Source organism: Odocoileus virginianus, chromosome 22 (assembly GCF_023699985.2).
Source record: "Odocoileus virginianus isolate 20LAN1187 ecotype Illinois chromosome 22, Ovbor_1.2, whole genome shotgun sequence".
NCBI lineage: Eukaryota > Metazoa > Chordata > Mammalia > Artiodactyla > Cervidae > Odocoileus > Odocoileus virginianus.
Genome location: NC_069695.1, coordinates 25,462,833 through 25,478,277, shown reverse-complemented (window position 1 = coordinate 25,478,277; position 15,445 = coordinate 25,462,833). Strand labels below are relative to the sequence as shown.

At 44.0% G+C, this 15,445-nt stretch overlaps 1 protein-coding gene across 8 annotated transcripts in view; it reads left to right on the top strand.

Annotated features, from left to right (window-relative positions):
* OSBPL1A (oxysterol binding protein like 1A) overlaps nt 1–15,409 on the top strand; it is a 212,555-nt gene extending 197,146 nt beyond the window's left edge. For all 8 annotated transcript variants that reach the window (XM_070452756.1, XM_070452754.1, XM_070452755.1 and 5 more), the window contains 7 exons: nt 1,635–1,742; nt 3,097–3,186; nt 4,290–4,416; nt 7,001–7,117; nt 7,729–7,852; nt 8,844–8,934; nt 14,196–15,409. In XM_070452756.1, the coding sequence (XP_070308857.1) occupies nt 1,635–1,742; nt 3,097–3,186; nt 4,290–4,416; nt 7,001–7,117; nt 7,729–7,852; nt 8,844–8,934; nt 14,196–14,298 (760 nt within the window). In that variant the 3' untranslated portion in view covers nt 14,299–15,409. The remainder of the gene's footprint in view (nt 1–1,634; nt 1,743–3,096; nt 3,187–4,289; nt 4,417–7,000; nt 7,118–7,728; nt 7,853–8,843; nt 8,935–14,195) is intronic.
* Nucleotides 15,410–15,445: the final 36 nt, after the last annotated feature.

Below are 15,445 nucleotides of genomic sequence, written 5' to 3'. Positions count from 1 at the left end.
TTCTTACAGAGCTGATCTTGTGTTAACCAGATGATTCAGCAGTCCACTTGTAGGCATTTACTCTTTAGAAATAAAGAGGTGTATTTTCACAAAGACCCGTGCCCAGATATTTATAGGAGTGTTACTTATAATCACCAAAAACTGAAAGCAACCCAGCATGCTTCAGTGAGTAAAGGGTTAAACTGTGATACATTCATATAGTAGAATACTACTCAGAAATAAGAACAAATTATTGTTACGTAGAATTTAAAATGCATTATACAAATGAAGCTAATCTCAAAGGGTGACATGGTGCATTATCCCATTTATATGACACTCTGGAAAAGGCAAAACTATTGCAATGGAGAACAGATGAGTTGTTCAGGAATTCCAGGTGGGGGGAGGTTTGACCGTAGAGGGGCAGCATGAGTGAATTTGTGGAGGGAGTGATGGAATTTGTGGTTGTGGTACTAGTTACAGTGATCTACACATGCACTGAAGCTCACAGAGCTAGGTAACACCAAGAAAAGTGACTTTTACTGCTTGTGAATTAAAAATACATTTAAGCATACATGTATGAAGATGTAAAATGAATGTTTTCAAAAGCAAAGAATGTGTAAAATTGGAACTTATTCACATACCCAAGTTTTTCCCTTTCGTAAGCTGGAAACTACCAGATAGATCATTTTTCTTTCCTACCTCTAATTTAATATGTTTTCACCAAACTTTTGAAGGCTTAAAGTGATTATGTACATAGTTTAATTTGGAGTTTGGTAGAAACATAGTTTTGTGTGTTTTTTTTTAAGTTTTTGCATCAGGTCCCATCACTGCATGGGAAATAGATGGGGAACAGTGGAAACAGTGTCAGACTTTATTTTTTTGGACTCCAAAATCACTGCAGATGGTGACTGCAGCCATGAAATTAAAAAACACTTACTCCTTGGAAGGAAAGTTATGACCAACCTAGATAGCATATTAAAAAGCAGAGACATTACTTTGCCAACAAAGGTCCGTCTGGTCAAGGCTATGGTTTTTCCAGTGGTCATGTATGGATGTGAGAGTTGGACTGTGAAGAAAGCTGAGCACCGAAGAACTGATGCTTTTGAACTGTGGTGTTGGAGAAGACTCTTGAGAGTCCCTTGGACTATGAGATCCAACCAGTCCATCCTAAAGGAGATCAGTCCTGGATGTTCATTGGAAGGACTGATGTTGAAGCTGAAACTCCAATACTTGGGCCACCTCATGCAAAGAGTTGGCTCGTTGGAAAAGACCCTAATTCTGGGAGGGATTGGGGGCAGGAGAAGGGGACGATAGAGGATGAGATGGCTGGATGGCATCACCGACTCGATGGACTTGAGTTTATGTAAACTCCAGGAGTTGGTGATGGACAGGGAGGCCTGGCGTGCTGCGATTCATGGGGTTGCAAAGAGTCAGACACGACTGAGCGACTGAACTGAACTGAAGAAACAATAAGAATTAACCAGATGAACCTATTTTACTGGGATTAACATCAGCAGTTTATAGTCCTAGAGTTGAGTGCTCTCCAGCAGTCTGATAGGTTATCCTGAGTCATGGCATTTGAGGAAGATGTGCTTTTTAAACAGTAACACCTCTCACTTCTTTGTCTGGGCTTTGGCTTTCTTTTTGTTTTCTAGACACAATGAAGCATATACGTGGACGAATCCTACCTGCTGTGTGCACAACATCATCGTGGGAAAGCTCTGGATTGAGCAATACGGGAACGTGGAGATCACAAACCACAAGTGAGATGGTTCATCATCCTTCCTGTCCCTTCATTTGCATCAGAGGGGTCCAGTAGTCTTTCTGTATAAGTTCTAGTTACAGAACATTCCTGGCGGCCCAGTGGTTAAGACTTCACACTTCCCATGAAGGGGGCCTGGGTTTGATCCCTTTTTCTGGGAATGTAGATCCCACATGCCATGTGGTGTGACCAAAAAAAAGTGCATTGCATTGTAAGCAGTTTCCTAGCGGTCCAATGGTTAAGACTTCACACTCTCACTGTGGAAGGCCTGGGTTCAATCCCTGATTGAGGAACTTAGATTCCACAAGCTATGCAGCTCGGCCAAGAATATATGTATCTTTAAAGCATTTTTAAAAGTTGTGTTTATATGGATAAATTTTTTAAAAAATTCTAGTAGAATCTAATGACAACTTAAGAACCAGGTAGTATAACACTGTGGTAAATAGAAGCCAGTTCATTTAATGAACAGAATTTAGTAGTTGTGGCTTCCAGGCTAAGTTGTCCCAATGACATGTAGAATATTCAGGACCAGGGATTGAACCCATGTCCCCTTCCTTGGATTCTGAATTACTGGACTGCCAGGGAAGTCCTTAATGAGTAGAGTTTATATTTAAGTCTCTGATTATGGAAGACTGGTGAACTCACAGCTTCGGCAGCCTCAGAGAATCTTCATTCCTGCCTCCCTCAGCTCACCTTGCTGACACCGTTTAGCTTGTATTGTTCACATGGGGGCAGGCGACAGGAGGAACAGGAGAGTTGGAAAAAGGTGTATTCAAATCCTGCTGTGACCCTAGGCCCATATCCTAGTCAGCTCAGGCTATGGTGACAGAACACAGTGGGCCGGGTGGCTTCAAGGGCAGACATCTATTTCTCATGCTTCTGGAGACTTAGGAGGCCCAGGTCAGGGTGATGGCCAATTCAGTGCTGGGTGAAGGCCCTCTTCCTGGTTTGAAGTTGGCCATCTTCTCAAATCTTTGCATGGCAGAGAGAGGGATCATCTCCCCAAAGTCTCTTATTCAAAGAGCATGCATCCATTCATGAGGGTTCCACCCTTAGAACCGGATTACCCCCAAATAGCATGGGTGACAAGGCTTCACCATATGAATTGGGATGGGGGGCAGGCAGACATTCATTCCATAGCAGCAAGTCACTTTTTTTTTTATGAATCTTGCTTACTTTTTCTTTGTGGTGGGTTCAGTACTGATTGTGGATTAATTGTGACACTCTGTGTAGAGCCTGGTGTGAGTTAGAAAATCAGTAAACAGCAGGTGCTGCCAGACAGGTTATCGCAGTCACTGTTCTCTGCTGCTGCTTCCTTGTTGAACAATAACCCGAGCTCACTGTCTCCTTTACAGGACTGGGGACAAATGTGTGTTGAATTTTAAGCCGTGCGGCCTTTTTGGTAAAGAATTACACAAAGTTGAAGGCTACATTCAAGATAAAAGGTAAAGTTTCATTTTAAATGTTGACTAGTATAGGTGTTGTTCACTAAGTAAAGTGTTGTTATTAAAATCTGCCAACACCAGGAATTCCCTGGTGGTCCAGTGGTTAAGACTGCATCCTTCCACTGCAGGAGGCACAGGTTTGATCCTTGGCTGGGAAACTTATGATCCCACATGTTGCATGGTTCGGCCAAAAAAATTTAAAAAGAAGAAAAAGAAAATCTGCTGTTATCTCAGTTCAGTCATACAGTCGTGTCTGCCTCTTTGCGATCCCATGGACTGCAGCACACCAGGCTTCCCTGTCCATCACCAACTCCTGGAGCTTGCTCAAACTTAACGAATCAGTGATGCCATCCAACCGTCTCATCCTCTGTTGTCCCCTTCTCCTCTTGCCTTCAGTCTTTCCCAGCATCAGGGTCTTTTCCTATGAGTCAGTTCTTTGCATCAGGTGGCCAAAGTATTGGAGCTTCAGCTTCAGTCCTTCCAATGAATAGTCAGGACTGATTTCCTTTAGGATTGACTGGTTTGATCTCCTTGCAGTCCAGGGGACTCTCAGGAATCTTCTCCAGCACCACAGTTAAAAAGCATCAGTTCTTCGGTGCTCAGCTTACTTTGTAGTCCAGGTCTCACATCCATACATGACTACTGGAAAAACCATAGCTTTGACTAGACAGACCTTTGTCAGCAAAGTAATGTCTCTGCTTTTTAACATGCTGTCTAGGTTTCCTGCTGTTATCTAGGAAACAGCATTTCAGTAAATTGAAAAACTCTTCTGAAAGAAATATCTATTTCTTTAAAGAATCTGATTTGTAAGTGTCTTTATTTATGAAAAGAGAGGCTTCCTTGATGGCTCAGACTGTAAAGAATCTTCCTGCAATGCAGGAGACTCAGATTCTATCCTTGGGTCTGGAAGATCCCCTGGAGAAGGACATGGCTACCCACTCCACTCTTGCCTGGAGAATTCCATGGAGCCTGGTGGGCTACAGTCCATGGGGTTGCAAAGAGCTGGACACGACTGAGTGACCAATACTTTCAGTTTATGATAACATTCAATTACTCCAAGACACTGGTTTAATTGTTGGCTCAACATCGATTTCTCTTGACAGCAAAAAGAAGCTCTGTGCCCTCTACGGGAAATGGACAGAATGTTTGTACAGTGTTGACCCAGCCACATTTGATGCTTACAAAAAAAATGATAAGAAAAATACTGAAGAGAAGAAGAATAGCAAACAGGTAAACAATCCCAGAAGATGGAATTGAGGGGATCCCTGGATGGTGGCCTGTTAGTGGGTCACAGTGTTACCTTTTAGACTTGGTGCCCATGCATGTGATGTTTTTCCTTGACCTTTTTTTTTTTTAAATTTTATTTTTATTACTGTTTTTAACACCAAAAACATTTTGTATTGGGGTAGAGCCAGTTGGAGACCCCAGTTGGATTCCTGGGTCAGGAAAATACGCTGGAGAAGGGATAGGCTACCCACTCCAGTATTCTTGGACTCTCCTGTGGCTGAGACAGTAAAGAATCTGCCTGCAATGTAGGAAACCTGGGTTCGATCCCTGGGTTAGGAAGACCCTCTGGAGAAGGGAACAGCTATCCACTCCAGTATTCTGGCCTGGAGAATCCCTGTGGACAGAGGAGCCTGGCAGGCTACAGTCCATGGGGTTGCAAAGAGTCAGACACGACTGAGGGACTTTCATACAGCCGATTAACAGTGGTGTGACAGTTTCAGATGAACAGCCAAGGGATTCTTGCATACATATACATGTATCTCTTCTCCCCTGAACCCCTCTCCCATCATGGCTGGCACATTGATCAAAGTTCCATGTGCTATACAGTAATGAACAGGTGATCTGACTTGCTAGTGAATGTTTGGGATCATCTCCCATGGAGTATGGGTGTGTGCTATGCAGTTACACACACGGTGTTGAATTCACATCGCTTTAGAAAGTTGAAGTTCATCTTAGTGAGACAAATATTCTTACCCTCCTTTCTGTTTATGTGCATTAGCAGTTGAGCTCTTCTGAATATTTGAAATTACACCCAGAATAATCACATGGGTTTTCACGCTGACAGCAGTGGTATTGCCCTCCTCTGTATCCGAGATCCCGGGAGCTGAGAGCATCGCAGTTTAGGGGATCGTTGCTGGACGGCCATCCTCCTCTTATGAAGCTTCCTCCTAACGGGACAGTTCAACCTTAGACTCTCCCCTTGTGAGGCCACAGCTTCTCTTCACAGGACCCTGGGAGGCTGGACTGCTCAGTGGCCTCTGAGCTAGGGAGAGGTTGCACCTGTTTGGACAGGAAGCATTGGAGGACTGGTTAGTTTCCAGTAATGGGCATCAGGGCTCAGAGCACAAGCTCTGCTTAGAATCCTGCCTTCCCCACTTCTGAGTGGCTTGGTCTTAGGCAGATCCCTACCCTCTCTCTGCCTCAGCGCCTCATCTGTAAAATGGAGACAGTAATAGCACCCTCATGTCAGAGCAGTTGACGGAGGGCAGGGGCCCCGGGTGAAGACAGCTCAGGTCCCGTCCTCTTTGAGCATCACGGCCTGGCTCTCTGCTCCTGGCTCCCCTTGCCCTGCTGTGTTGCTTGCAAGAGGCAGAGCCTCACTCTCCCCTTACAGAAGTGGGGTTCAGTACAGCAGAATGCGTTGGGGAAATTCCAGAAAATCTCCCTCATGTCCCATAAAGCCCCGGTCGATCTTTGTAGACAGAAGGGCCTTGCCCCTTGGAGAAGGCACCCTCATGCTCTCCCTGTGTCTAATCTCGCCTCCCAGGGCCTTGGCCACTGTGGGTTTCTGATGCTCCTGAGGATATTCAGATGCCAGGCGAAGCTTGTCACCAGTGTTGTCCCCTCCTTGTTGCTTTTTTAAAATTCCACATCTCAGCCAGTAGTTCTAGATTTGGTAACGATGACATTGGGAATATGACTTCGCTTTCCAAAGGCTTAAATTCTTTATATATAAAACTTTATGGGCTAGTTACGTAAGGACTAAATATACAGAGAGCTGCTGGCATAGCTCTGCTGGGGAGCGGGAGGGAGCAGGCAGCCAGTGGAAATGTTGCTTTCTTTTTTAGCCTAGCATCTTTTGATTGAATACTTTCAGGATCCCTGCTGGTTTGGGTCATTGATAAATTTAGTTAAACACTCCAAGAATTTAACCTTTTCTTCCCCTCATAATGTTCCACGAACTACTTAAATGAGTTATTTTGGATTTTTTTAAAACCTTTAAAAATATTAAAACACGACAGTAAAGGCATGATGATGACAGTGGAGATAGTAATGCCTTAAATGCTTAAAACCCCCTAAAAATGACACAGCACTGGCTCACAGCATGGACTCAGTCACTCGACGCACAGTTATTGGCTCCCTGGCCTGGGTCAAAAGGTGAGGACGTGAGCATGAGAAGGGTGTGGTGCCCTGGCACTCACGGGGTTACAGTCTAACGCCGCACAATGAAAACCACTTGTTTTACAATTTGTTGTTGTTGGTCAGCCACTAACTCATGTTCGACTCTTTGTGACCCCATGGACTGCAGCATGCCAGGCTTCCCTGTCCTTCAGTATGCCCCAGAGTTTGCTCAAACTCATGTCCATCGAGTCGGTGCTGCCATCCAACCATCTCATCCTCTGCCGCCCCCTTCTCCTCCTGCCCTCAGTTTTTCCCAGCATCAGGGTCTTTTCTGGCAAGTCAGCATTTTGCATCATGTGGCCAAAGTATTGGAGCTTCACCTCCAGCGTTAGGCCTCCCAGTGGATGTTCTCGGTTGTAAGTACAGTCTCCTAGAGCAGTTCAGTTTTGTTCCTCTGTTCTTCCAGGTGAGCGCTTCTGAGGAGTCGGATGAAATGCCAATGCCGGATTCCGAGAGCGTGTTTGTCATCCCCGGGAGCGTTCTCCTGTGGCGAATAGCCCCGCGGCCTCCGAACTCAGCCCAGGTAAGGCCTCCTGTTTACTTGGATCTGACGGCGCTCTTTCCCTGGCCTGGACAGAACCAGGAGAGGGCGGCGGTGAGAGGCGGGGCATCGAATTGGTGCTCAGTCATCCCTCTGCTTTCCCACCCGGGATCCAGGGTTGCTGCTGCCCAGGCCTCCTGCTGTCTGGCCGAGATGCCTTGGGGTGGGCCTTTAGGGGGCTTCCTCCATATATAACGGGGGGTGGGCCTTTGGGGGCTTCCTCCATACATACGGGGATGGGCCTTTGGGGGGCTTCCTCTATACATACTGAGGAGTAAGACACTCTCTTTAAGTACATGGTGATGCAGCCAGATTACCAAGTGAGACTTTTCATATGGAATGAAGAATGTGGTTTCACTCATAGTTCTCCCTGGAGGTTGATGGTGGTGAATGTCACCTGAGGGGTTTCCTTGAGACAGACACCCACAGCTAGTGTGGACCTGGGTGAAAACATGGAGATGTGTGGGTGCAGAGAGGCCGGCCATCATCACCCCAGAACAGAGCAGGGGATCCCTGTCGAATATTCTAGCCTCAGGGTTTCATTCTGCATTAACCTCCAGTACATGTTAATCTGAACATTTTCTTCTTTTTAGATGTACAATTTTACTAGCTTTGCAATGGTTTTGAATGAAGTAGACAAGGAGATGGAGAGCGTGATCCCTAAGACAGACTGCAGGCTGCGGCCTGACATCAGAGCCATGGAGAACGGGGAAATAGGTAACGCGCCTAGCAGCTCTAGGGAAGATGGATTTCTTTGAGGAGGATAGTTTGTCTCACTCCCAGTCACTGTCTGCGTTTTAGTCTGTTAGGGCTTAACATTTTACATGTTCGCACAAGCATCTTACATGTTCGCATTTTATGTGTTAGCACAAGGCACCCCTGGTGGCTCAAACAGTAAAGAATCCACCTGCCAATGCAAGAGACCTGGGTTCGATCTCTGGGTCAGGAAGATGCCCTGGAGAAGGGAATGGCAACCCACTCCAGTATTCTTGCCTGGAGAATCCCATGGACAGAGGAGACTAGCGGGCTATAGTCCATTTAGTCATAAGGAGTCGAACACTACTGAGCAACCTACACTTTTCCCAGGTGATGCTAGTGGTAAAGAGCCTGCTGCCAGTGCAGGAAGCATAGGAGACTCGGGTTTGATCCCTGGGTCAGGAAGATCCATCCCCTGAAGGAGGGCATGGTAACCCACACCAGTATTCTCACCTGGAGAATCCTATGGACAGAGGAGCCTGGCGGGATACAGTCCATTGGGTTGCACAGAGCCAGGCATGACTGAAGTGACAAAGCACATGTTTGTTTATTTGCCAGATCTCAGTTGCAGCATGTGGGATCTTTTAGTTGCTACATACGGGATCTAGTTCCCAGACCAGGGATTGAACCCAGGCCCCTTGCATTGCGAGTGCAGAGCCTCTGGACCATCAGGGAAGCATTATAACATGACTTCAGAGGCCTTAAGAATAAGCCGGCTCCTTGGGGAAACACAGAGGGTGTGGAAGGAGGTGAGAGGTCCTGGCTGCCAGCATCGCCTCTCACCAGCTTGGGGCTGTGTTAAGTTTGGACATGATGTCTGACTGTGGCGCTTGTGTTCTGATAAAGGGCGGCTGTGCCAACACCTGCCTCCATGCAGTGAGAGTGCCAAGCACTGTGCTGGGCGGCCTCTCCTTGTACAGTAACTGTGTTTTCACTGCTGTGCTGATTCTAGATCAAGCTAGTGAAGAAAAAAAGCGACTCGAGGAGAAACAGCGAGCAGCCCGCAAGAACAGGTCCAAGTCGGAGGAGGACTGGAAGACAAGGTGCGCTGAGGGGCTGGGGCATGTGGGTGTGGTGGGGGGCCCACTGCGCCCCGCGAGTTGTCCCCAGGCCTGAGAGAAAACTACTTTCCTTTGACCAAGTTCAAGCTGAAAGGGCTGCACATGTGCAAAGAAAAAGGACTATTAGGGAACGAAGGTTAAAATATTTCTATACAGTTCACTCAGGTTGATGTCAATTAAGCAAACTCTCCTCCTTATCCAGCAAAGTACTTGTCCCTTTTATAAGAGGGAAATTAGAGTTACAGATTTTGGTATGAAATAGGTTCAGAGTTGTTTGAGTGAATTATAGGAGCTTTGCTTATACATATGTCATGTATCAAGGATATTTAGACAGAGCCTTTACTCTTCCAGACACACGACACACATCATGGAGATACAATTTGTTAAAGTGACATCTTGGGTTCCATTAAGAAACAAACTGCACAGTAAAATGTGCAAGTTTTGAAAATTTTTCTAAAGAATCAGGAGTTACTTGGTCACTTGGGTTGAGTAATAGAATCTCTTGTAAATAGGAATAGAACGAAAACATTTTTTACATTTATATTATGTAATAGAAACCATTGTCCCATTATTCAAAGTTGTTAAGTAAATTTCAGAGCCAGTGTGGGCATCATTTCACAACCAGTTTAGTAGATATTACTTGGTAGCCCTTTGGCATCTTATACCTTTATTAGAACTAGGAATGATCTTAGGTATCATCAGGTCCAACAGTTTGGGGACTTTTTTGTTAGCATCAAAATCTTTCTTGCCAATGAACATACGAAGAATGTGCAAATACAGAGCACACGGCCACAGAGCTGCTGGGGTAGGATGAGGGCCGAGCATCGAGGTTCACCTGCTCCCACGCGCACACACGCAGGATCCAGGGAGCCTCTGGAAAGCCATTAGTCTAGAAATCCCCTTGTATGTGAAGAAACAAATGCTGGTTGTATTTCATTTGGGAGAGTTGCTCAAGGACAAGTGCACCCCACAGACCATGATTAGAAAGAGCCACAGAACCCAAAACCACACTGCTGCACCGCAGTCCCTCCTGAAAGGACGTTATCATTATTTCTAGTCTCTTTTGCAGAAAGCCCACTTTGTGCTGTATTTCTAATTAACTCCTTTATTTTTCTGACCACATTTTCAAGTGTGTGAAGTAAGTGAAAGTCCAGTAAGCATGTTACTGTTGGGTGAAGTCTTACTTTAAGAAAGCAACGAGCTTTGGACTGCTCTGTGGTGGCCTGGAAATAAAACTGGAAGCTAAGTTTGTGAGCTCCAGTTGGGAGTCTTACACATGCTTGCTTCCACCGCTGTCTCTTAGCATCCATAGTTCTTATATGGATATCAGTTCAGTTCAGTCACTCAGTTGTGTCTGACTCTCTGCGACCCCATGAACCACAGCACGCCAGGCCTCCCTGTCCATCACCAACTCCCTGAGTCTACCCAAACCCATGTCCATTGAGTCGGTGATGCCATCCAACCATCTCATACTCTCTTGTCCCCTTCTCCTCCTGCCCTCAATCTTTCCCAGCATCAGGGTCTTTTCCAATGAGTCAGCTCTTCGCATCAGGTGGCCAAGGTATTGGAGTTTCAGCTTCAATGTCAGTCCTTCCAGTGGACACCCAGGATTGATCTCCTTTAGGATGGACTGGTTGGATCTCCTTGCAGTCCAAGGGACTCTCAAGAGTCTTCTCCAACACCACAGTTCAAAAGCATCAATTCTTTGGCACTCAGCTTTCCTTATGGTCCAACTCTTACATCTATACATGACCATTGGAAAAACCATAGCCTTGACTAGACAGCCCTTTGTTGGCAAAGTAATGTCTCTGCTTTTTAATATGCTGTCTAGGTTGGTCATAACTTTCCTTCCAAGGAGTAAGCGTCTTTTAATTTCATGGCTGCAGTCACCATCTGCAGTGATTTTGGAGCCCAGAAAAATAAAGTCAGCGACCGTTTCTACTGTTTCCCCATCTATTTGCCATGAAGTGATGGGACCAGATGCCATGATCTTAGCTTTCTGAATGTTGAACTTTAAGACAACTTTTTCACTCTCCCCTTTCACTTTCATCAAGAGGCTTTTTAGTTCCTCTTCACTTTCTGCCATCAGGGTGGTGTCATCTGCATATCTGAGGTTATTGATATTTCTCCTGGCAATCTTGATTCCAGCTTGTGGTTCTTCCTGCCCAGCGTTTCTCATGATGTTCTCTGCATAGGAGTTAAATAAGCAGGGTGACAATATACAGCCTTGATGTACCCCTTTTCCTATTTGGAACAGTCTGTTGTTCCATGTCCAGTTCTAACTGTTGCTTCCTGACCTGCATACAGATTTCTTAAGAGGCAGGTCAGGTGGTCTGATATTCCCATCTCTTTCAGAATTTTCCACAGTTTGTTGTGATCCACACAGTCAAAGCCTTTGGCAGAGTCAATATATGGATATACAGACTTTAAAAATGATGCTGCTGACCCTTGGTCAAAAGAATATGTGCTTGGAGCCCTTTCCTGTTAGGGGCGAGAGGTGGTGTTTGCTGACTGGGTCTTCTCCTGGCTAATAATGTGCTTTTGAGCAGCTGGGTTCAGTTTGTGTCTGGGTAGAGGTTGTGCAGCTTATAAAGGGATATGTTTTGCAGAAGAGAGTTAAAACCAGGCCTTGGAAATCACACCCAGAAACTTATTATAACCTGTCCCAAACTCATCCACACTAAAAGCTGGCTTCCCTGTTGATACCAGTTTCAGTCGTTTGAAAAAAGTTCAGACTCTGGGATTTTTCAGGCTTTAAACTGTAGTTCATACACATGATAATGGCTGCTTGTGATCCTGCCCTGTTTTCCGAGAGAAGCCCAGAGACCTTAGCAAGTGGGGTTTTGTGGAGAGGAAGTGGTGGGACTGGTGAGAGACACAGCTGTGAAGAGGTGGGTGATGATGCCACAAAAGTTGGTGAAGTCATCTCTTCCCCCCCAGTAAGAGCATCATGCAGAATTAATAGCATTCTAGAATGTTATATTATGTAGAATGTTATATTACTGATTACATTATAGAATGTTGTATTACTGACATGGGGCTTCCCTGGTGGCTTAGATGGTAAAGAATCTGATTGCCTGTAATGCAGAAGACCCAAGTTTGATCCCTGGGTCAGGAAGATAGCCTGGAGAAGGGAATGGCTACCCATTCCAGTATTCTTGCCTGGAAAATTCCATGGGCAGAGGAGCCTGGCAGGCTACAGTCCATGGGATCACAAAGAGTTGGACACAACTAAGCGACTAACACACACGTCAGTCATTGACTAACACACATTACTGACAGAGACCCATGGATTCTGTAGACTCAGAAACATTGACTGAAAGGCAACAAAGACACCTCTCCTACCCCCTCTTTCTTTTGCCCATGCTTACCTAAAGTGTTTGAGTCTGGAAAGACAGCATGGGCTTTTCTGTTTGTGGAGGGGATACGCTGACGGCAGCAGAGGTTTCCAGACCTGAGTGCTGGAGATGAGAAGAGCAGACGTCGCGAGAAATGCTAGTCCTTAGTATCAGATCCTCAGACCTGATTGTCTTTCATATGGTGTTCCAGTTCTCCCCAAGAACAAGTGCTCCCCATAGGGAGGCCTGGCAGACATGGCTTTTAGTGGCTTAAGTGTGAACCCAAAAAAGTCCTTTGCTATTGAATGAATCTTCTGCTCTGTGAAGTCTCTCTGCACTTGACTTGCCCACTGTCCACTTTGTATGGAGGAAGTCCTGTGGTGTAGGCCTGAGTCTTGGTTAATTTTTAGAGTCATTTTTGATGATCTTGATTTTGATTTGATTGACTTTTCTGAAGTGCTTGGATTTTGTTAAGCCTGACTACAAAAGTGCTTTTATTACTTGAACTTTTGAGACCAAAAAGAGTGAAATTGTATGCTTCATTTAGACAAAAATTCTGTGACTCTGATCAAAGAAAAATCCTTAAAAGTATTTCCAGCGTGGTTACCAAAGTCTTGAGAAACATGTGTCTTCATAAATATTTGATATTGATATTTGACTTTAAAATTTTTTAATTAGGGAAAAGTCCCCAAAGCCAAATAACTTCTGTAATAATTTAGAAATTTGGGCCCAGTGGGCATTTACTTTCTCAGCCTTCAAGGAATTAGACTAATCTGAAGCATGTTTTCTGTCTTAGGGCTTTTAGTGTTGCTTCAGTGGTTAACAGGGACCACTTGGGATTTATCTAACCTCACTCTAATTGTTAAATATTTTTGAGGCAATTTATTTGGAAAGAATGACAGACATGAAACTATTTTTATAAATATTACTCTGAAAAACTAAATCTTACTAGAAAATGTTACACAAATTGAAATTTGAACCTTTTGAAGAAGTAATTTTGCATTTCCATTACCTCAAGAAAGCTGGGAATATTTAGGAAATGGGTGAATTGTTTTTTAAAGGGCAAGAAAATCAGGGCAGCTCTTTTTAGAGTTTGATCAGATGGGTAAGGATGTTAGAAGCTAGATGCAGCCTATAAATATACATTAGTGTGGAGAAAAGAGAGACCCAGGAAGATGTGGGCCAGATTAATTTCAGTGGATTATGTGTAACGTAGTATATTTGGAAAATGATGGTCTTTAAAAAGGCTTATTTGATATCATGGCTAGCTTGGGCAAGTTACTTAATTTCTCTGACATTGAGCCCCTCATTTGTGAAATGGAAATAATATTTTGGGGTAGGGGGATTTACTCTGAATCACCTTCCTATTACTATAGGTAGACTGTAAAAGTCTCACCCTGATTCCTTATTCCTCATTGCTTAAAAGCTGCTTTATTCTGGAAGGTAAGCAGTGGACAATTAGACACTGTTACTGAATGCCATGGAAAATCCTTAAATCTTTCAAGTGGTCTTATTACAGATTTCCGAATACTGTTTTACATATTCTGAGCATGACTGGGTGCATGTTCAGTCATGTCTGACTCTTTGCAACCCCCATGGACTGTAGCCCACCAGGCTTCTCTGTCCTGGAGCGGGTTGCCACTTCCCCCTCCAGAGGATCTTCCCGACCCAGGGATTGAAGCCGTCTTCTGCACTGGCAGGTGGATCCTCTGCCACTGAGCCACCCAGGAAGCCTGTTGTTCTACATAAGTGCTCTCTAAAGACACTTCCGAAGTCTTCTCGGAAACCTCTAGCTCACAGAATGAAGTGAATCGCTGCAGTAAGGGAGTCTGCAGGCTGGTGAGGCAGTGAGGATCCTGTGATTGCAAACAGTTTCCCCTATAAATCTTGTCTTCTCCTTAACAGGTGGTTCCATCAAGGCCCTAATCCCTACAGCGGAGCCCAGGACTGGCTTTATTCAGGCAGCTACTGGGACAGAAACTACTTCAATTTGCCTGACATTTATTAAAATGTAGACAAGTTGGGGCGTTTTGACGCATCTGCAGATAAGTCTTAAACCTATGTTTTAAAATTTTCTTCCTTGGTTTCTACTCATCTTTAAAAAAAAAAAAAAAAAAATGGAAAAACCCCTCTCATGATAACTTGCACTTCACCCAACAGAAGTGGGGTATAGGGTGATACCAGTGATGAAAGTCTTAAGAAAAATGGGTAATTCTGCTATCCGGTCGTGCTTCTTTGGAATACTATTTTATACAGAGGTATGGGAAACTGCTGGCGAATATGCTTTTGATGGTTGCTGTTGCCATATTTACCGAAGGTTTATACCTAAATGTAACTTTAGCTTTATTGAATTATATAGTAACCCAGATCAAGTTATTTTGAATATTTTTATGCCGTCATGCTTGAATGTTTTAGATTTAACTTTGAAATGTTTAAAATTCTCCTGTACAAGGTTTATATGCTCAAATATAGAGGTGTATGTCATTTTGTAAAGACTACATTGAAAAGATGGCTTTTCTTTACACGAATCCTCTCAATTTTGCCCCCTCCCATCCCTAAAAAGAAAAAAAAATGAATGTTAAGAGACATTCCTAATTTGAAAATTCAAAACTGGAAAAGGTATTTCATTTGCTCATTTTAGTACTCTGAATTTACTTTTACAATTTTCTATAATTAATGTCATTAGAATTAAGAGGTGTTTGAATTGTATGTTTGAAAATATGTATAAAACCTAGCAATTCACAAAAATACCATAGAAATAGAGGTTTTAGGCACCATCATTACATAATGACAAACGTTTTTAAATGCCACCAGAGCAGCTCAGTTTATTCATGTATTATAAATGTCAAACTATATAAAAGGAGGTCTTGTGCATTTCAGGTTTTCAAGGCACCTGTGTACTTAAGATATGTACGGAGACCTACTGTACAGTAGCTTTGCCCCTTTAATTGGGGTACATTAATCATATGGTATTTATCTACCCAACCCCAGACTGAGATTTTGCTCCCAGGGGCCTTAGATAACTGCCAGTAAGTTATTTCAATGGCTGTCTCAAAGTTAACAAGTGTTATAATGAAATAATCTACCTGATGCTAATAAAGGCTTTAGAATGTTCTAAACAGTGTGGTTTCATTTAAACTTTCAAATATACTCAT